This window comes from Euphorbia lathyris, chromosome 10, assembly GCF_963576675.1.
Source record: "Euphorbia lathyris chromosome 10, ddEupLath1.1, whole genome shotgun sequence".
Classification (NCBI taxonomy): Eukaryota; Viridiplantae; Streptophyta; class Magnoliopsida; order Malpighiales; family Euphorbiaceae; genus Euphorbia; species Euphorbia lathyris.
The window spans coordinates 57,829,153-57,852,593 of record NC_088919.1 but is presented as its reverse complement, the minus strand read 5'-3'; the positions used below and the strand labels follow the sequence as shown (position 1 = coordinate 57,852,593).

Genomic DNA, 23,441 nt, shown 5'->3' with positions numbered 1-23,441 from the left:
TAGGAAACTCAGACCTAAAAAACAACGGATCAACCAAACTAGAACCCCACTTAGCGAGTTCATGAGCAGCTATATTCATAGCCCGACCTTCAAAGATAAAACTCGACTCAATAAAAGAACTCGCAATAGCCCGAATCGATTTTACCACGACATCCATATAACTCGAATCTCTATCAGCCAATATAGCCTCAACAGCTACTTGACAGTCCGATGAAACAATAATTCTCTCAATCCCACACCGCCTAGCGCATATCAAACCATTATAAATTGACAGCAGCTCGGCGTGGAGGGCAGACCAGCAACGCCCCAGAGGACACGTCCCGCCCATAACCACAGCACCTTCATAATCCCTACCCAGAAATCCCGCACAGCCCCGACCATCATTCATAAAAAACGAAGCATCACAATTCAATTTAATATACGGGAAAGCCGGCGCCAACCATCTGCGCACCACAACATGCCTACCATCCGCCGACCCATCCCTCATCCCATCATCGTCCACCGCACCCGCCACCCCTGCTAAAAAAGCACGATCATCAAGCGATTGATCACCATGATTAACCCGGTTATGATCAAACCAAATCATCCAAACAAAAGCACAGAACCGAGCAAATTCCACCACAGGTAAAGCCCACCAAACAGCCTCAAACCAATCTAACCACATAATAATCCATAATTTAGAAATCATATACCTAAATCTAGAAATAAAATAAAGAATAAAAAATACAAAACTTACTTGGAGAAAGTTGAGAGTTAAATTGAGTGAAAATAGAAAATAATTGATTAATGGAAATTTCAAATAAAGTATGGAGTGATTTGGAAAATTTTTCCAAATCAAACCATTGCCTTACTTTCTGTTTATCCGAAAGATTTAAAAAAAATAAATGAAAAAGCCTCTTAAAAGGTGCAGGGATGGAAAGGGCAATTTTGCCCTTTCCATCCCTTATATTTTTTTAAATGAGAATGGGCAAAATGAACCCATTCTCATTTAAAAAATATAAGGGATGGAAAGGGCGAAATTGCCCTTTCCATCCCCGAGATCACAGCAGAGGAAGAAGAAGAGCTTCTTCTTCCTCTGCCGCCATGGCTGGAGGGGCTCCAGCCATGGCGGCCCCTGGTGGAGCCAGGGTTAAAACCCCCTTTCAGGGGTTTTCCGGAGGGACCGGAGGGTCGGGAGACCCTCCCCTACCCCCTGGCTCCGCCCCTGGGCATACCCACCAACTATCTTGAAATCCGTCATTACAGTGAATGATCAAATTCACCGTGGTCATTAGGGTCCATGTGAACACTGCATTACAGTATTATTCTTATTCAAATGTGAAGGCTTTCTCATCTCATAAATACACTTCATTTTCCACTTCATCTCTACATATTCAACATATGAGAATTAAATTAAATTAGTCAATTCAATATCTCAGTGTTGGACTCAACATAGTATATTAATTCAAATGCTTTTGAGAATGATTAAGAGGACTGGAAAATGTGCAATTTTTTTAGCATTTGGTCTCTTGCTATCATTTTATTTCAACATTGTTACCGACTTTGCTTGGATTACCACAAAAATCAACGTCAAAAAAATAAAAAAATAAAAAAAAAGACTCCTAACTAATTTTAATTTTTCAAATTTATGCAATTAAATATCATATATTATATTTATATTATATAGTTTATTAAATAAAATCAAAATAAAAACAGAAAACAGAAAAAGAAATAAAAGAAAAGAAAATTACAAAGTAAGAAGAAAGTTACTATTTTAAAGAGTAACCCGAGCAATCATCTTTGAAGATTTTTTTGAGGTACAGACGACGAAGTTCTAAATGGCGGTAATGAATTTTGAAACTACATGTTACAAGAAATCCAAGGACTACTCATTGGCATCAAATGGACTTACAAAAAAGGAGATATGATTTTTTTCAAATTTGATGCAGAAGCACAAAAGTGTCGTTGGTCTCTTGTGAGATAGAATTAGTTCCAAAGAAGGTGAATAACTATTGAGTTAATTTAACCATTTACAAATTTTTCTCACTTTTAGTTCAATACCACAACATAGAGGCAAGTTCGGAATCAGATACAAGTTTCGTTTACTTAGTTAACTAATCAACAGAGCTTGATTCTGCTTCCGACCTTACTGCACAAAAGATAGCCTATACAAAGGAGTTTCTGTTAAAGACTTAAGGATTTGCGATCTATTGATACACAATGGTCGGAAGCCTTACGCATAAGATTAGTTTTAGAGAAAACAAATATCAGAAGTAACTAAAGGAAGAGTTAGAGAAAAGTTACTCAATGATTTATACTGGTTCAGCCTCCTGCCTACATCCAGTCCCCAGAATACATTCTTCTAGGTTTTAATCCATTAATTAACTCTTTCAACGGTAGAGCACAAACCTTTACAATAAATATAGAGGTTCTGTAAAGTACAGTTCCTTACACTCCACACTCATTTATCTATCACTCTCAAGTGTTTACTTAAAACCGAAGTAAATAGAAGAGCTTCTGATCATTTTTACAATTGATGATTTTCGTTCTAAAAACAAGAACACATATTTCATCACTATCTCTCAAAATGTATTACACATATACTGTCAATCGAGTCCTCCCATCTCTATTAACATCGAGATTGAACTGCTTCACCTTCATAAACACAGTGAAAATTATTTTTTTATCCTCAATATTATTATTTTTAGCAGAATTAATTCAAATTAATTTTTAAATTAATTTAAATTCCAACAGACACATCCCTTCATGAACAATCATCTCTATTCATGAATAGTCGTCGTCATTCGTGAACAGTCGTGCTCATTCAAGTTGTATTCATAGAACTTCAAACTGTCTAATTTCAGATAACAAAAAAACGAAAGTCCAGTTTTTACTCTTTCAAATTCTTCTTCTTCTTTTACGTTCACACTTTCCACTTTTCTACTTCAGTGATAATAATTTTATGCATGGTAAGAGTTCGCCTTACATAATATGTTGTATCATGGGAGATGGTCGTCAATAAAAATGGTACTGTTAATACATGTGTCAAATTTTTCCAATCATATTCTTCCCAACGATTTATAAGCGTTTCATACACTTTTGTATACTTTTATTTCATTTCACTTGCTTTTACTTAATTTATATCAATTAAGTTTATTATTATTACATATTTTTGTATCCATTTTTATTTTTGGATTAATCACTTCTAACAATTACTGCTTGCAATAAAATGTGGCAATTCATCCAAGTCACTCTCTTCAACTTATTTTTGGGTCAAACAACTCTATTGATTATATTTAATTATTGAATGTAGCTCAACTATATTCAATTTATTATTCCATTTATTGAAAACAAGAAAGGAAAAACTAAGAAAGAACCTGAAGACTACATAACAAGAAGCCAAGTAGTAGAATGTTAATTATAATGATTATCATTCTGCCATAATCTTCTTCCTTGGTATGACTTTCAAAGGAATAAGCTTCCTAACTGTAAATCCAATCCTTTCTTTCATGTCCATTGTCTCAGCAACAGACATACTATCAATTTCCCAATCAAAACACTGAAGCAAAGAGGCAACAGTGAGATGAAGAATTTGGTGAGCCAATGGATATCCCACACAAATCCTTCTTCCAGATCCAAATGGAAGTAACTCAAAGTTTTGTCCTCTATACTGAATATTTGAACCTAAAAATCTTTCAGGCTTGAAACTTAATGGATCATCCCAAGCTTCTGGATCTCTTCCTATTGCTGATGCGTTTACAAAAACTTGTGTATCTTTAGGTATGAAATATCCCATGAAACTTGATTCTTCTAATGATTTTCGCGGAACTAACAATGGTAGTATAGGATGTAATCTCATTGCTTCTTTGATTACAGCATGCAAATATGGCAATTCATCCAAGTCATCCTCTACAACTTTTCTCTTGTGTCCGACAACTCTACCCAGTTCTTCTTTAACCATTTTCATTGATTCTGGGCTACGGACCAGTTCTGTCATCACCCATTCAATAGTTGAACTCGTAGTTTCTGTTCCACCAAAAAACATTTCCTGCAAGTATAAGTTTAGCCATAAGAATTTAGCTCTATGGTTACTGGAAAAACAAACTTAAGACTCTTCATTTAAAGCCGTGGAATGTTAGTACTAATGTGTCATGGATGGAGCAATTTCATACTCTATTAACGACAAATAAAATAAAAAGTTCATTTCTCGTTAATTAGATTCCACGTCTACACCATCTAAGATTAAAAAAAAAATTAGTTCTACAGTTTAGGGAGAACAAAATTTAAATTCTACTTATAAAACAGTGCAATATCAGTAAAGCCTATTTCTCGTTAATTTGCATTCATGTCTTCTCTTTGTCATCTAATGTACATATTTAACCTTATGATTATTGGAGGAAAGTAAATTTAGACTGCCTCGTATAAAATTGTGCAATATAACACTAATATTTGGTTCCACGTGAACGTAAAAAAATGGAACCAAATTAACAAAAAAATAGTTTTGTTGGATCTCTCGTTAATAATGCTAGAATCCATCTACAAAATATTAGTGTTAATATTGCACGATTTATACATAATGTCGAAATCCATAATCTTTCGTAAGAAAAATTCTACAATGGTTCCGAAACAAACTGATATGAGACCATTGAGATCATGCCACATCAATAATATTACCGACATGGCATGACCTGAGTGGTTCCAGACCAATTGGAAGTGTACTTTCCTAATAATCACACGGTTAGAATATGGATAAATGGAGAAAAAGTTAAACTTATAAATTCAAAGCTATAAATATTCAAGAAACTTCAAATTTGTTGGTTACCAGAATGAGTATGAGGATATTATGAGTTGAAATTTTTTCTTGTTCTTGTCTTCCACCATCACCCGATTCATTATATTCCAAGATTGTATCCAAAAAGTCTTTACTCTCTCTTTCTTTCATTGACTTAAGTTCTTCAATCCTTTCCATCACGTAATTCTCCAAAATGCTCAGAGTTCGTCCTAGATATATCTCCGTACCCTTCTTGATCCTCTGCGGATCAAATCGTTTTAAAAACGGATAAAAATCAGCTAAATTCGACTTCCCACTAAGCTCCATAACCTTATCCATAGCATGAAAAAACTCATTTCCTTCATCCGATCTAGAATTAACAAGATCCCTAGAAAGAATGAGGTTTCCCATAAGGTTAAACGTCATGATAAATACATATTTAGATAACTCTATTTCTCCCGATTCTCCTCGACGTAATCCTGCTGCTGAATCCTCCTCGATTTCCTGTATCATATCGTCGATACATTTCCGACGAATGAACGTTGTTCTTTGGATTTGTTTACTAGTCATGAGCCCTAACGTGACTAGCCGGCGAAGAATGCGCCAGTTGGAGCCGTATTTTCCGACGCCAATTGATCCGTCGTTGAACTTAAGTGCTTTAGAAGCTTCGCGGATAGTTCTGTCACAGAAGGAAGCGTCATGATTCTTGAATAGTTGTTCGGCTGCCTTGGCGGTTTGAATCACAAGAGTATTAGTCCATCCTAATCTCAACCAGAGTAAATCACCGTACTTTAATCTGAGTTTATACAAATTCTGATTTAGATCGCTTCCGATATCCAACAAGTTTCCGATCACCGGCAAAGCTGGTGGTCCCGGAGGTTGTTGCTTCCGGGAGTTTTTTGACTGCCTCTTTTTCAGAATCAGAAAGGAAGTGATGAAAATGAGAGAAGGAAACCAGATAAGCCAATTACTGATTTTGCAATCCATTTTCTCTGTTTGAAATATCATTTGCTATCATATTATATATACAAAAAAAAAAATCAAAGATATTATCAAAAAAAAAAAATCAAAGAAGATTTTTTTTTTTTTAATTCATAGTCAAATGAATAAATTTCATTATTTTATTTTATTTTAGGAATAATGAGATAGATAGGACAAATTAACATTGACTATTGATGTTTTTTATAACTCCAATCAGTGAACAACGGTGGAGAAATTATACTATGTCACAACGGTGACATTAACCCATTAATTAATTTAGACTAAATCCAAGGGCGGGCCGAAACTACCATGATTACGAGTAGTTTCGGCCTCTTCCGTCTCCCAGAAATTTGAGGTTGTGGTAGTTTCGGCTTCCTATTTTTAAGAAATAGTGATCGGATACTGAATTAGCATCCCAAAATTAGCCTAGGTTTTGTTAGTCATTCTCTAAATCCAAAATTCCATTTTTTTTTTGCGCCTATTAGGTAATCTTTAAATTCAAAATTCTAATTTTTTTTGGCTTGTTAGGTCCTTATTAAATCTAAGTTTCTAATTTTTTTTGGCATGTTAGGCCATTCTTAAAACCAATTTCCTAATTTTTTTTGGTCTATTAGGCCGTCTCTAAATCCGATTTTTTCTATTAGACATAATTTTTTTTACATGTTAAGAAAACACAATATAGCTTAATTTTAAAAAGTTTTCCTTTGATACTTTAAAATTGGTTCTTTGACATCTCTGATTATAACACGTATATATACAGAAAAAAATTGAACAAGTTCAATTTAGTAATTTTTTTTTACACACCATGTATAAAATCGGCCTTCCAACCGAACATTCTTGTATTCGCCACTGACTAAATCCATAATTGAGTCTGAATTTTTAGGATTTTAAATTAGTTTTTCATCATTATTTTTTCAAATTAAATGATGTTTGTTTTAGTTTTTCGGAGTAGCGTTTAACGTACACCCTAAACTGAAGGAAATATAATATTTAGTTAGGTTTATATGATACTATACTGCAGAAAATATTGTTGGGTTAGGTTTATAAAAACAATAGCGTTCTAGAGTTTATTTTTTAATGAAAAACTCTTTTTTGTTTTATGAAAAATTGTTTGCATTTATTTAAATTGATGAAATTATGCTTTCTATTTCAATAAAATGTGTTTCTTTCTTAACATCATTCATATTTTTATAATATTCGCGGGTATGATTATGGTCTTGATTTCTCCACATGCCTCCAAAACCACGAGCGTTGTTGTCACCATAGTGCTCTAAGTGGGTATTGGGTCCAGTGTTAGACCTGAAATGAGGTGCATTTGGGGTATTGAAAATTGCTCCGATGTTCGCTGATCTCCTCGCTCATTGAATCTCATATTTTCTTCACGACTAGACGGTGGCCTATATCGGTCACCTTTGGGAATGTCTTCCCTTGTGTCATCTAAAACATTGTGAGAATTTAAATTTTTAGCATAAATTCCAACACACCTATCTGGGATTTTATTCATCTCATTAGTAAAATTATTAATCCTGTTTTCCAAATTGGGTTGCCTTCAGGCTAGCATCATCTCAATTTGAACTTTAACATTTTGCAACATCTTGGCCAGTGGCGGAACCAGGACCCCGGATGATCCGGTGGTTCAAATATATCAGTAAAAAAAAAATTCAAAACGTAAAAAAAAAAAAAAAAATCGAAATTAACTGTTCGATTGACGGTAAAAACTATAAAATGTTATCATTTTTTTTAGAAACTAGCATTGAACTAATAAAAAATTAAACATGTTTACTTTTTTTTAATAGTAAAGACAAATAAAAATGTTATCATCTGGTCCCGTGGAAGGAGGTTTGTAAGCCTAGAGATAGAGGGGGTCTAGGGATTAGACAGGCTAAAGATAATAATAAGGTTCTTTTGATGAAGCTTCTTTGGAGAATGTGGAAAAATCCTTCGGCGCTTTGGGTTCGCTTACTCGGTGGAAAATATAGAAAAGATAAGATTTTTGGAGGGTCCAAAGATAGAGTGGTTAGTTGTTCCTTTCTCTGGAAAGGCCTGAGTTCTATTTTCTCAGAATTTTGTACTGGGATCGGTTGGGATGTGGGAAATGGTAAGACGATCAGCTTTTGGCATGATAAGTGGATTGGTGACAAGCCTCTGTTAGAGGTTTGTAACTCTCTTCCGCCTGTTAGTTTTTACAACTGGAAGATTGCGGATGTGGTTGATTCAGAAGGTGATTGGATTTGGCCTAAATTTGAGGCTTTCTTTAGCTTGGAGACTCTCCTTAGAATTAGAGGAGTTAAAATTAGTAACATGGATGAGGATATGGATAATTTTTGTTGGTCTTCTACAAACAGCGGTGCTTATACTTGTAAGTCAGCCTTTGAAGCTTTTAGCAACGGTGATGAGGAGCCTCATTCTGCTATTTCGAAGTTGATTTGGTCTTTAAAAGTTCCGTACAGAGTTAGAAGTTTCTTATGGCTTGGGATCAAGAACATGCTTCTTACTAATTCAGATAGGAAAAGACGCCATTTGGTGGAGTCAGGAGATTGTAGCAGATGTAGAGGGCATGAAGAAACTATTTGTCATGCTCTGAGGGACTGTGAGAGAAGTAAAGGTATTTGGAGTAAAATTCTCCCCAGTAATATGATTGATATGTTCTTCTCTTATTCTAATCTGGATTGGTTTGAGGATGGGGTCAGTGGGAAATTGCTTTCTAATCTTGACCATGGAGAAATCTTCTTTTCAATTGTCTGTCACCAAATCTGGGATTGGAGGAATAAGGAGATTTTTGAATCAGTTTCTATTAATATCCCTGACTTGGTGGACTTTTTTGCTAAAAAGGTCTACCAGGTTATTAATAGTTTTTTGGAAGATTCTTTTGATCGTTATATTCAGAGGAAGTCTCTTCACTTTTTTTGCTGGAGAAGACCTCAAGAAGGGGTGATAAAGCTCAACACGGATGGATCTTGTCTTACTAATGGTAAGATTGCTGCTGGTGGAGTCTTGAGAGATGATGGGGGTGCTTGGATTTCTGGGTTCTCGCATAATCTTGGCATAGGGTCATCCTTCTTAGCCGAGTTGTGGGGTATTTATTCTGGTCTTGCACTGGCCAGCAGTATGGGGATTGTTAATCTGAGTGTTGAATCTGATAATCAGGAAGCTATCAGGTTAATTTCCAGCAATTTAACTATTGGGATGAAAGGCAAAAATATTATTAAAGGGATCAAGAGGCTCTGCCATTCCTTTGCTTCTATCACTTTCTGTCATATCTTTAGAGAGCAGAACAGGGTGGCGGATCGTCTGGCGGCTGCAGGTCATGAAGGAAGTTGGGGAGTCACTAATTATCCTATTCCTCCGGCCTTTCTCTCCTCAATCCTTCTGGAGGATGTGGTGGGAGTTAGCTTTTCCAGACTAATTCCGGGTTAGGTTTTGCTTTGTTTGTTTTTTATTTTTCTTATTCCTACCAAAAAAAAAAGGCAAATAAAAATGAATATTAAATATGATTACTTTTTTTAATGGTAAAGACATATTAAAAATGAATTCAAAAGGGTTATCAAAATAAAAATAAAGAGTCCATTTAAATTAATTAATAATGGTAACATGTTTTTATAATTATTGAAAAATAAAATTAAAATAAATAAAACTTAAAAAAAAATGAGGTTGAAGGGAGTTGAACATAGGACCTCTCAAATAAAAATAAGCATTCTTAACCATCTCATCTACCTTTAAACAATAAAATAATACTACATAGAATCAATATAATTCTTTCCAAAATATTACCAAACATCAAAACTAATTTTTTTTTCTCAATTTCCGGACGGCCTGCCGGGGCTCGAGCCCCTCCACACCCCCAACCCCCCTGGTTCCGCTCCTGATCTCGGTTACAAACCTTTCTACGTTGCGTATATGGGCCTCTTATCAAACAAAAAATGCATCGAAGTTCGGTTGTTGCGTTGATGTCCGATGAACATTTTTCACATGGCTCATGGTCTCTATTAATTCAAGCTTTTTTATTTTATTATATTATATTTAAACTACTTTTGCTAATGAAATAAACCACAAATATCAATTTATAAACTTTTAAACCAAATAATTTATATTTAAAAATCATCTTTGATTTCACATAATTTATCTTTGTATTTATACCGACATACCCACCAACTATCTTGAAATCCATGATTATTCTTATTCAAATGTGAAGGCTTTCTCATCTCATAAATACACTTCATTTTCCACTTCATTTTGCCTTATTCAAAAATATGAGAATTAAATTAAATTAGTCAATTCAATATCTCAATGTTGGACTCAACATAGTATATTAATTCAAATTATTAAGAGGACTGGAAAATGTGCAATTTATTTAGCATTTGGTCTCTTGCTATCACAAAGATACTGAACGAAAACATATGTAACCATACGATTTTTTTTTTTTTTTTTTTTTTTTTTTTTTTTTTTAACTTTTTCCTAATTTTGAATAATAAAAATGATTCAAAAATGATTTATATTTTGTACTTTATATAGGCACAGTAGTGTTCACATGGACCCTACTTACCACGGTGAATTTAGACATTCACCATTAGATGTAGGCTGATTAAAATCCTAAAATGGAGATCCAAAACATCTTAAAACTTATATTTAATCAGTCTACATCTAACGGTCAATGACCAAATTTACATGATCATCAAGGTCCATATGAAAAATACTGTCCCATCAACTATCTTCGAATCCATCATTATTCTTATTCAAATGTCAAGGCTTTGTCATCTCATAAATACACTTCATTTTCCATTTCATTTTTTCCTAATCAAGAGAATTAAATTAAATTAGTGAATTCAATATCTCAATGTTGGACTTAACACATATTAATTCAAACAGATGCTTTTGAAAATGAGTAAGAGGAGTGGAAAATGTGCAAATTTGTTAGGATTTGGTCTCTTGCTATAATTTTATTTCAATATTGCCACAAAATCAACGTCCAAAAAAAAAAGAGAGGAAAAGAAAAGTACTCCTTACTAATTTTATTTTTTCAATTTTATGCAATTAAATATCATATATTACAGGCCTAATGCTTCCGCAACCTCCTTAATTTGACCAAATTGGTCATTTTACCCCTTCAACTCATTGAATGTTCTATTTACCCCCTTAACTCCATAAAAGTGGTATTTCTCACCCCCTCAACTTGTTCATTTTCCCCCCAACTCATAGAATGTTTTATTTACCCCCTTAACTCCATAAAAGTGGTATGTTTCACCCCTTACAATCCGTTATCGAAGCCTAAATTGATAACTTTTTTTTAAACGTTAAACCTATATTTATGCTATTTTGTAAGTGGAACCTAAATTAATACTTCCCCAAAGATCATAGGCTTATTTTGGTACATTATCCCTACATATAATGTATTTAACTTGTTTATATTAATGTTCTTGTTATTTGTATTTTTTATTCGTTATTTCTCTTTTCAACTTTTTTTACTACTATAAAGGGATAAGAAATACCATTTTTATGGAGTTAAGAGGGTAAATAGGATCATAAGTAGTGAGAAATACCACTTTTATGGAGTTAAGGGGGTAAATAGGATATTCGATGAGTTGAGAAGGGGTAAAATGACAAATTTGGACAAGTTAAGGGCGTGAGAAATACCATTTTTATGGAGTTAAGGGGGTAAATAGGACATTCGATGAGTTGGAGAGGTAAAATGACCAATTTGAACAAGTTAAGGGGGTTGGAGAAGCATTAAGCCTATATTATATAGTTTATCAAATAAAATCAAAATAAAAACATAAAACATAAAAAGAAATAAAAGAAAAGAAAATTACAAAGTGAGACAAACGTTACTACTTTAAAGAGTAACTTGAGCAGTCATCTTTGACGATTTTTTTGAGATTCGGACTACGAAATTCTAAACGGCGGTAAGGAATTCTGAAACTATATGTTGCAAGGAATCTAATGACTCCTCATTGGCATCAAATAGATTTTTTTTTGAATTTTGATGCAGAAGCACAAAAGTGCCAGTTGGTCCCTTTTGAAATAGAATTAGTTCCAAATGGATGAATAAGTATTGGGTTAATTTAACCCTTTATAAATTTTTCTCACTTTTAGTTCAATACCACAACACATAGGCAAGTTCGGAATCAGAGGCAAGTTTCGTTTACTTAGTTAACTAGTCAATAGAGCTTGATTCTGCTTCTGACCTTACCACACAAAAGATAGCCCGCACAAAGGAGTTTCTGTTAAAGACTTAAGGATTTGCGATCTATTGAAACACAATAGTCGGAAGCGTTACGTATGAGATTAGTTTTAGAGCAAACAAATATCAGAAGTAACTAAAGGAAGGGTTAGAGAAAAGTTATTCAATGATTTTATACTGGTTCAACCTTCTGCCTACATCCGGTCCCCAGAATACCTTCTTCCGGGTTTTAATCCATTAATGAACTCTTTCGACGGTAAAGCACAAACCTTTACAATAGATACAAAGGTTCTGTAAAGTACATTTTTTTACACTGCACACTCATCTATCTATCTATCACTCTCAAGTGTTTACTTAAAACCAAAGTAAACAGAAGAGTTTCTGGTCCTTTTCACAATTGATGATTTCTGTTCTAAAAACTAGAACAAAGATTTAATCACTATCTCTCAAAATGTATTACACAAATATGAACTATGAATGTGTAATTTTGCTTTTGCTCTTGTTGTTGCTTGAATGCCTGAACCTTTAGATTTCTCGTTGATGATCAAGTGTGAGAAAGAGATTTTTCTTGGGCTTTTATAGTGAAGCTTGAAGGCTAAAGCTTTCGAAATTCAAAAGGTCCGTTGGAGACAAAAACAACTTTTGTCGCTTTGACCTTCTAACTTCTGCTTCAAAAGTTTACCGTTGCAGACACCCGTGCTTCTATCTCTTTGAGCCGCACGCACTTCTGACTTCTGCTTAGGCAGACTGATGGTTTGAGCATTTATGGCAAATAGTAGAAGTTGTTAGCGGGGACAAGCTTTCTTTCACTTGTACTTCTTTCTGTTTTGGGAGACTAATAGGGATAAAAAAACTCTTATCTTTAGGTACGGTTTTTAGAGTAGTTTTAATTAGTTTTTGGCAAATAAGCGAGCATTTCTCACACTTTTATGCATTTGTACCCGTTGTTTAGTTTTTACACTCGTTTTATTTTTTTTTGTAGTTTCTAGCCATTTCTAAATGTTTTCAGACGAAATATCGCCAAAATAGCACACACTTGAACTTCACCTTATTTATTCCGGCTAATTGATCCACCAAAGGTCACACCAAAAGGAGTTCTTACGCAAATCTAAAGACTAGTGGGTCAATTTGGCCTTTGGACTAATGATTTTCGGAGTTTGATGTGTGTGTGCAGGTTGAACGGGATCAAAATCGGCAGAAAATTGCGTCTCGGGGACCCCCAAGAGTCAATCGATGAGTTGGGAAAAATCAGCTCGTCGAGTTGGCCTTTATAGGCCAGCTTGGTGAGCTGGCCTGCGGGAATCAGCTTTTTAGCTGATTCCCGGCTCCACGTCTTCGTGGCTGCAACTCGGTCTTCCTACCTGCTTTAGGAAACATATTAGAATAGGGTTTAGAGCATCTACAACTATAAATATGACTTTTTCTTAATGTAAAATCATCTTTGGCTTATGTAAACTAACATACCCCTACCTTGAGAATCCCTCCTCCTTCCTTCCGTCTGTCATTGATGAACTATACCACCACGCTCTAGGGGATTCTTCAAGGTTGTTCATCCTTCAGTCCTAGGAAGACGATTGCTTGGTCGACAGGTTCTCTGAAAGGGATTTCTTCTCTTTTATTTCCTGTTTGTCTTAGATCTTTTCTATGAATCCTAGGCTAATTGTAACATCGTGACAAATACTTCTTTTCATCTTTAATCTAATTTCATGCATTGATTTCTCTAATTGATTGTTATTTCTTTTCTGTTTACGCTTTACCTAATTGGTTTAAATCATTCAAATATCCAAATATCATCTAGGTTCATATTGCGAGTCGAATTTGATTAACCCTAATAGAAGAACCTATAAGATTGACAACCTTATAGTTGGTAAGACCTAAATTGCTGAACCAACGAGCTAGTTTCGGCATGATAATGGAATAATGAACTAGGAAACCTAGAAGGATAAGTAGGTTTAATCACCTTAGGCTTAAGCAACTCAGATTAGGTTGATAATTAAATGTTAAATTAAGTTGGAATTAGTGTTATCGCATCACTCCATCAAATTTCAGGTTAAATTACCTTGCTAAAGACCACTTAGGAGTAGATTTAACTTAGATAGGAGTAGGTTTAATTTAAATAAAACTCAATCTAACCCCCCCCCCCCCCCCCCCCCCCCCCCAATCGCCTAGATAACATTAGACGCCTAGTAGTTTGGTACTTGCGATATAAATCATGTGGATTCGATACCTGGACTTGTCTAAATTTATTACTTGATAATAACGGGGTACACTTATCCCTTAGTGAGCTTTCGAGCAGTCACTCGGGGGCGCATCAAGTTTTTGGTGCTGTTGTCGGGGATTTATTTTCCAGCAATATTGAACCAAAGGTCGAAATTGTTACTTTAGGCATTCTATTTGTATATAGCTGTTTCTATTTTACATTTTATTTGTATTATATTTTAAAAAATCTGTATTTATGTATTGTAAAATACTGCACATATAATGGATAGTTGTAATCTATGTTTTGAAAGTATTAAAAGATTGTTGTTATAGCTGTAAAATCTTACCAATACTCATAGTTTAGTTTATGTATTTATAAATATCAAATCGTGTTACCACCCCTGTAATCTGGATAATAACTGTGAATATAATGTTATGAATCTCTGTTTTATTCACCCTTTTTCAGCTTATGCATACTCGATCAACGGGTGTGACTTGTTCCCCACTTAACATTGAACTTAAACGTACTCTTCGCAGGAGCAGGAAAGCTAAGAATATCCAGTCAATTGCGATGGGAGGCAACAATGAAAACAACAATGAGACTGCGAACACAGGCCCCGATACCCGCTCGATGAGTGAGATTCTAGCACCACACCGATACTACCACCAAGTTGGGATTGTGGCCCCCAACATTCTAGCCAACTCCTGTGAGATCAAGTCAAGGATGATCCACTTGATCCAACAAACTAGTCTGTTCGGAGGTGAGGTGCAAGAAAGCCCAAATGATCATTTGGATCGGTTTCTAATGTGTGCAAACACCACAAAGATGAATGGAGTCCCTCAAGACGTTGTTCGACTGAAGCTATTCCCATTTTCACTAACTGGACAAGCTTTCGAGTGGCTGAGGTCGTTAGAGCCCGGGTCAATCACCACATGGGCAGAATTGGAAAAAGAGTTCCTCTCCTATTAATTTCCTCCTTCCAAGACGGTGATGCTGAAAAGTAAGATCACTTCATTCCACCAACCCGAGCATAAGGCACTCCACACATCCTGGACTAGATTCAGAAAAATGCACCGTATATGCCCTCATCATGATATTCCTAAGCATCAGTTGGTAAGCGTCTTCTATCATGGTTTGGCGCTGGCTAACCGAGCTATTGTAAACTCCGCTGCAGGTAGAGACTTATTCATGAAATCAGTAACAGAGGCATATGAGATGATCAATGAGCTGGCTCGGAAGAGTTTGCATTGGCAGGATGATAAACTCGCTGGTCTATCAAGACATCGGGTATTTGCTATGGAAAACCAAGAACAAAACCCGGTTGTGGCGGAGCTGAGCAAGAAGATGGATGTTCTGTTGGCTAAGTTTAGTCAACCTCCTATCTGTGTGCACTGTGGTCGCGATCACCATGGGAAGGACTGTCAAGTCGGCAACCCTTTTGCTGGAGATGGGATGGAGAATGTCATCTACGTTGGGGGTTAATAAAAATATAACCAAAACCCAACAACTATAACTCCTACAACAACAACTGGAGGAGACGTCATCACCTGAACCTATCATATGGAAATTCAAACCAGAATGTGCTAAGGCCTCCTAGTGGGTTCGTTCATGAGCACAGAGATCAAAGGCTTGGCATGCCCCCATATCAGCAGCCATCTCAAGCCCCTTGTACCACCTTCTAACTCTCTAGATGAAGTGGTGACCCTCTTGAAAGAAATTTTAGCTAGGCTTGCCAATAATGAGGCCTTTTGCAAAGATTTGAGCAATCAGGTGGCTCAAATAAACTGAGAGAGACATGAAAGGCCACATGGTTTTCTTCCAAGCACCACGAAAAAGAATCCAAAAATTCAGAGAAAAGAGTAGATGGTAGGGAAACGTAGTCGGGTTGTTCCGACTTCTGGGTGAAACAACGAACTATTTATCTTTTTGTTTTCCTTTTTCTGCTATTTTTGTTTTTGTTTTGCTTTTTGTTTCCCTTTCAATCGAACTTATATTTATTCTAGTTAATTGTTCAATCTAAAATAATATATATATATATAGTTTTATTTCACCGAACAAAAAGGGGACAACAATTGCCCCCTGCTCGGCGAGCTGGGCCCTAGAGTCATGCTCAACCGAGTTATTTCAGGAATCAATTGATTCCCAAAATAATAATAAATTTCATTTTAAATTCGAAAAAAGAGTGGGGTGAAATTCACACCCTCTCCTTCTTCTTCGCCTATTCTAACCTTCCTCTCTCTCTTCTCCATTTTTCTTCCTTCTTCTCTTCTCATTCTCTCTCTAACACCCTGACACCTTAAAACCCCATTCCTTCACCAAAATCAACATTTAAGGTATGATTTCTTATCCATTTTTTAATTTTATGCATGATTCTAACTTTAGTTTTCTAATTTTTTCTCTCTAAATTAGTTTTTTTGTGCTAACCCTAACTTTTCCATTTTCTAATTTATAGTTTCTTTGCATGAGTTCCTCAGATTCTTGCTAATTTTCTTGTTAATTAGTTAATCTAACATGCTTTGGTTGTGATTTGAGCCCCCTAAACTTGGATTTTTGAAAACCCTTCAATTTGGGTATTTTCATTACTTTTGCTTCGAAGGCTAACTATTTTAGTTTAGCTAAAAACTTGTCTATAAGGTTAATAATTTGTTACCATAACATGTTTAGGTCACTGATTTTTACTAATTTTGTACTGATTAAGTTTTAGGCACTAATTTTCTAACCCTTCAAACTAATTTCTAAGGTATGCTAATAACCCTTAAAATTGCAACCTAGTGTGGATTGAATAATTTGTGCTTTGTGAATTTTTGGGAAACTTAGCAACTACTAACTAAATTTATGTATATGCTTGCTACTAACCTTTCCAAATTGGTAACTCTTCTACATCTCAGACACTATGGGAAGGAAGTCAGCGAAAGGAAAGAATAAGGTCGTGGAGCACGAAGAGGTGGAAATACCCGAAGTCGATTACATCTCCTCTCTTCAACATTAGTTTAATACTCCCTTTGGTCTAACTTATGATGCAGAAGGGGAGCACTATAGTCGTTTTTCTGAACAACAACATGTTCCCTAGGTTGTCTTTGATATGGGTCACCTAGCGACTCTAGGCTTAGATGGAGCATTTTGAAAAAATCCTTCAATTCCAAGAATGGCTCGACTTAGCTACGAAAAAACAGTCGCTTATGATAGCATTACTTTAGAATTTCCAAGTACATTAACCAAAGAGGGGCTGAAAAATGGAGACCTCTATTCCTTCCGTGTCAAAGGGCGACAATTTTCTCGGCTCAAACAGTCATACATAGCATCTTTAATGGGTATAGAGAATAAGAATGAGGCTTTATTGTATTTTCAAAAACCCATAAATGCTGAAAAAGCTTGGTATGAACTGACTGAGGATAAGCATTATTCGACTAATTCTGCTAGTCTCGCAGCCTTACGAGACCCGATACTTAATCTAGTCCACAAGTTCATTGCTCATAATTTGTTGGGGGAAAAAAGAAAGAAACAAAGTCTCTAGTATTGAGGTGTTTATGTTATGGTGTGTGTTTAAGGAAATTCCTACTAACAATATGGAAGCTATTTTTACCTATTTTCATGAAATGCTAAGTCGTAAGCGGACATATATCGGGTTGGGGTATTTAGTAACCAACCTCGTCAAAGACTATTGGAAAAACACATTTTTTGAGGAGGTTGGTCCACACCAACCAATTATTATTGGCAAGCATTTTCTTAGCAGGTCCACCTTCCAAACGGTGCTCCAAAGGGTCCAGGACCCAGAAGCAGGTAAAAGTAGCAACCCGAGAAAAAGAGCAAGGAAACCACCACCATAGCGGGTTGTGGAAGAAGAGGCAAGAGAAGAAAAAGAAGCTGAGGAAGAAGAAGATGAGAGAGCAGTGGAAGGGTACTAGGAGGAAGAACAAAGGCTAACGGTCTAGGCCCAACTGCAGTTGATGAACAATATGCTGACTAAGATGCGAAATCTCAACCTCCAGACTTATGCTACGGTTCAATATATAGATCAGCGCTTCACAACATTTGAGCATAGCATGTATCAGAGGTTATGTGGACTCGAGCATGTGGTGGAAGACTATTGTACCCGCTACAACTTGCAGTGGCCCTGGCCCCCGACCGATCAATAAGTTGTCTTCTCCACCCTAACTCTTTACATTTTGCACCTTCTTGATCAAAATTGCAATGTTGGAACTTATTGCAAGTTTTAAGTGTGAGGAGAAGGGGTAGACAAACTTACAAAAACTTATATATTTTCAAATTTTTGTTGCGTCGTGTCTTGTTTAGTTTTATGGTGTTTTAAGTGTTTTTGAGTTTTTTGCTTGTTTAGGGCCTAAAACCCCACTTCCTTCGAAGTTAAACTTCGTTACTTGTCCTTAAGAATTGAGAATCGAATCTAATATTGCATGCTAACTAGTTTAGGTGTAGGATACAATCCTTGTATCTGTAAAAGCATGAGTTAAGATCACATCTATGTTGAAACACCTTTCCACATAATTTTGATTTGACAAAATTGTTTAAGAGTAATTAAAAAATATTCTAAACATACTAAGTTTAAATGCTTTGATTTATTCTACTAATGTGTTTGTTCAATGTTGAGTTAAATTGTTTATAAGACACAAAGATTAAAAGGCCCAAAGCCCAATACGTAAGTCAAAGCCCAAGTCAAACAGTTCAAGGCAACTCGGCCCGCGTATGTCAAAACGATGTCGTTATGTACAAAACGCAGCTCAACGCAAGAAGGATCTAGAAGACCTTCGTTGAACAACTTCGGGACGAAGCTGCTGAGTTGAATCGACAAAGAGTACAAGACAGCAGCTGAGCAAGAACAACTTCCAGACAAAGTGTTTCCACTTTGGGTAAAGTTCAGAAGACACAGAATGATGTCTAGTTGACCTTACTATAAATGGAGAGACATTCTACCGAGCTGACCAAAAGCTGACCGAGAACAGAAGATACTCAAATCTGATTGGCCGAGAGCTTTGAGCAAGACTGGGTGACAACGACAGGAAGCTGTTTCCCTCCAACGGTTATTTCGAAATTCGAAATGACCGATGCCTCAGACGTCTCTATAAATAGAGCCCTTCAGTTGCTTCATTGAACACAGAACTTGATCAAGCCATTACGCTGACCAAAATTCTACGCAAAGTTCTGCAAGAAAAAGCAAAGCAATCTTACACTAAATTTCATATCTTTTGTGTAAAAGTCTAGAGTGATTATTCAATCATCTAAGGTGTCTTAGCAATCGTTGTTTAGGACAAACACTTATCATTTATAGAATTAGAAAGGAGAGGCTGAGTACTCGGTTATAGTACTCAGCGAGAGATTAGGATTGAGTAGAGGTATAGAGGAAGGTACTCTTGTTATACTCAGTTTCTAAGATTGTAAAAGGTTTGATGCTCTACCGTTAAAGAGCTCAGTAGAGAATTCGAAATCTCGGAACTTGTTCCGGGGACAGGACGTAGGCTTGGAGGCCGAACCTGGATAAATCTGCTGAGTAATATCCTTCTAACCTTAAACTCCTTAATATATATATTGCTTGCTTAATCAAAACTGACCAAGTAAAGAGGTGAAGCTGAGTTGTGTGTATTGAGTGTCTGAGTTCAGGAATAGACTCAAAGTGCTATCTCCTGACTCAACGAAAGAAGCTGACTTAATCACCAGTTGACTAAGCTAGTGTCTTATTTACTCAGCGCGCTGTGTAATCCTTTTTCAAAGAAAAAGAAGTCAGCCTTAATAATAGGGGTATTTTACCCCTATCTTTTAGCGTGATTTACGGGTTGATTTTGGATAAAATAAATAAGTTTAATTATAAAAATAAAGTTTTTTTGATAAAATAAAGAAATAAAAATAAATCTCGTACTTTCAGTTAATTTTCCATGCTTTTGATTAGTTTACGAAATAAAAACGTCAAGCTAACTCGGCTCGCAAGATTTGTATTTCAGGTATGAGAAAGGAGCAAAAATCCACTCCATACGCGGGGCGTATCATCCTTTACACGGGGCGTGAAACATGGTGTCAGCAATAATTGCCTTATCCGCAGGAGCCATGTGGAATTGACTCAGCATACGCGGGGCGTATGCCACCCTACGCGGGGCGTATGACACATGTCGGCAATAATTGGCCTAATCCTGAAAGTCAGACTGCATTGTCTCCCAGAGTCAACTCTCCATACGCGGGGCGTATCACCATATACGCGGGGCGTAAAAGGCAGTTCTTCAACGTAAAAAGATCAGAGACTCATTTACTCGGGGCGTACTTCAGCTACGCACGGCGTAAAAGCACCAATTCAAGCAATAAAACTTCAGAGACTCAAACATGCGGGGCGTACAATCCTCTACGCAGGGCGTGCTTGAGACAACAAGACAACGAATTGGTCCACATGCAGGAGATTTCTGACGGAATGGGCATTTACGCGGGGCGTAGACCAATTTACGCGGGGCGTATCATAGGATTTCTGCACCAAATAATGTTTCTCCATACTTGTGCTTTGTGAAATTACAAACTTGCCCTTGCTTGATGTCTATAAATAGGAAGCTCTTGAACTTCATTTGAGAAAAAGAAATAATTACACACTAGAGAGCAAACTATACTTGTTTTGTTATTTGTTGTAGTGTAGATTCAGTTTTTGTAGCTAAACTCTCCACCTTGAGAGCTTGTTCGGTTATTTCGTCATTCCATCGAAGTTCCGCTCCACCATTCGTCACCAAGCTCGAGAGCTCCACCTCCACGACCTAGGAGACGGCTTTGAGTCCGGTTAGCTAGTTTCAAGGGCGGATTCTCCCCTTTTACGTGCTAATTAGCTTGTACTCTTCCTATGTACTAGGCTTGGTTGTATTCCATTTATATACATTTCATATTTATAATTTCATGATTTATAATCTCTATTTCCCTTCACGTGTTAGTGTTTGCTACTTGTTTTGATATTGATAATTGACTATTGTGTAGGAGAACGCGATTTCCGACGCCATTCGGGCTATCTTTAGGGAGTTATATAGGTGTTGCCCTACTGGAAGTGACAAACCGGAAACCATAGGAATTGACAAGTCACGGAACTTACGGGCCCTAGTTTCTAATTCCCCCGCTTTAGACACGCCTTGACTAGGAATCACATAGTCTAAGTGCTTCACGGGTCGGTTTTACTATACTTAGTCATCTTTGCAAGAGTAATTTACTATCCGTATACATTTAGAGTCATTATTTATCGTGGTTATAACTTATCGATACTCATCCCACTTCATAGGGTTTTAGCTACACAAATTTGAGTCGCCAATAGTTAGGATAGTGTGTAGTCGTATCTTACTTCACCCCCAAAGTAATCGCCGCTTAAATAACATACGAAACCGAGTCGTCTAATACTTGTAATTATAAATCCCGTGGATTCGATACCCGGTCTTAACCGGATTATTACTTGATACGACGGGGTACACTTGCCCCTAAGTAGTCGTAGTGTCTAGTAGAGCTAAGAACATTTAAAAGATCACATCCATATTCATAGCACATTCACCGCAATACACATTGAATCGTCGTAAGAAAAGCTCACACTAGGCGCCGCGCTATCAAGTTTTTTGCGCCGTTGCCGGGGATTTATAATCTCCTACAATATTAGACAAAAACGTTTCATTGTTAGTTTAAGCATTCTTTTTGTATAAATTGTTTATATATATTTTGACTAACATTATTCTTTCTTGTTGATAACCTTTTATACTTCTTTTTACTTTATGCACACCCGATCGAAAAGTGATTCTCTTATTACTATTGATCTCGAAATTGAACGTACTCTTTGTAGGATTCGAAAAGAGAGAATGAAAAATCTCAACGATGAAGCTAACCAGCCCGAGATCAACCAAAGGGTGCCGGAACAGCCCGTGAATAACGACCGTAATGGTGAAGGCAACGACACGCGTTCGATGTTGGAGAGTCTTGCTCCACATCGTCCTTAAATCCGCCACGGAATCGTTGCCCCCACCATTCCGGTCGACACATTTGAAATAAAGACTAGCATGATCCAATTAATTCAACAATTTGGTCAATTCGGAGGGGAACCCCATGAAAACCCTAACGAACACCTTGATAAATTTCTTATGTGTGCCGAAACGTCACGGCAAAATAATGTTCCAGTTGAGGCCGTCCAACTATAACTATTTCCTTTTTCTTTGACAGGATAGGCGTTGGAATGGTTGCACTCGTTAGAGGCGGGATCGATCACATCGTGGAAGGAACTCGAGAAGGAGTTCCTATCTTACTACTTCCCGCCCTCTAAAACGGTTAAATTGAGAAAAGATATCACTTCCTTTTGGCAACTTGGATACGAGGCCCTCCACTGAGCTTGGGCTAGGTTCCGAAAGCTGCTCCGAAGCTGTCCCCATCACGATATCCCTAAGCATGATTTAGTAAGTACTTTTTATCATGGTCTAACACCTACTAATCGTGCAACCGTTGATTCCGCCGCAGGTGGGGATTTGTTTCACAAATCGGCAAGTGAGGCGTATGAGCTCATTCACGAATTAGCTAGGAAAAGCGTCCAATGGCAAAAAGATCGGCTTACCGGACCCTCGCAGCATCAAACCTTTGCCATAGAAGATGAGGCTCCCACAATCTTCATGATCGAAATGAACAAGAAACTGGCCGCTTGAATGGCGCAAATGAGCCTCCAAAATTCAGCACAAGTCTTAGTGTGCTCTCATTGTGGTGGTGGCCACCAAGGTAAGGATTGTCAAGCCGGAAGCCCTTTTGCCGGTGACACCGAAAGCATAAGTTATGTAGGGGGCAACAAAGGTATAATTCTCATTATAACTCCTATCCTAACACGCATGCTTATCACCACCATAACAATAATAATAACGGAAGGAGGCTTCAACACATTCCATCTTATGATAACGAGCGGAATGTATTGAAGCCCCCATCCGAACCCCATGGTAAATTTGTGGAACAAGGGTTGGGCCAATTCCCTCATGACCAAGAAGGGAAAAAATCACAACCTCCTAGCAATACGCAAGACGCAATGGTAATTGATCTTCTTAAAGAAATATCTTCCCGTCTTGCTAACGATGAAGCATTTTGCAGGGACTTGGGACAGCAAGTGGCCCAATTAAGTCGCCAACGACAAGGGAGACAGCATGGGTCTCCCCCGACTAACACCGAATAAAACCCGAGACCAAAAGATTGGGAGACCGCACAAGCAATAACTCTCCGTAGTGGTAAGGGTTTGGAACCACCGGTTCCAAAGGCGACTCCACCCGCTCCACAGGTAAGTAATGAACCGGAAGTGGTAAGCAACCCCGGTTCGGATCCAAAACCCTCAACTTCCTTGGATAAGAATAAAA

At 36.9% G+C, this 23,441-nt stretch overlaps 1 protein-coding gene across 1 annotated transcript; it reads right to left on the bottom strand.

Moving 5' to 3' along the window:
* Positions 1-3,269: 3,269 nt before the first annotated feature.
* Positions 3,270-5,761, bottom strand: LOC136209740 (iridoid oxidase-like). Its single transcript, XM_066001317.1, has 2 exons — positions 4,802-5,761; positions 3,270-4,027 (listed from the first exon to the last, which is right to left on the bottom strand). Exons 1-2 carry the CDS (start codon positions 5,756-5,758, stop codon positions 3,410-3,412), a joined length of 1,575 nt encoding a protein of 524 aa, XP_065857389.1. The 5' UTR covers positions 5,759-5,761; the 3' UTR covers positions 3,270-3,409.
* Positions 5,762-23,441: the final 17,680 nt, after the last annotated feature.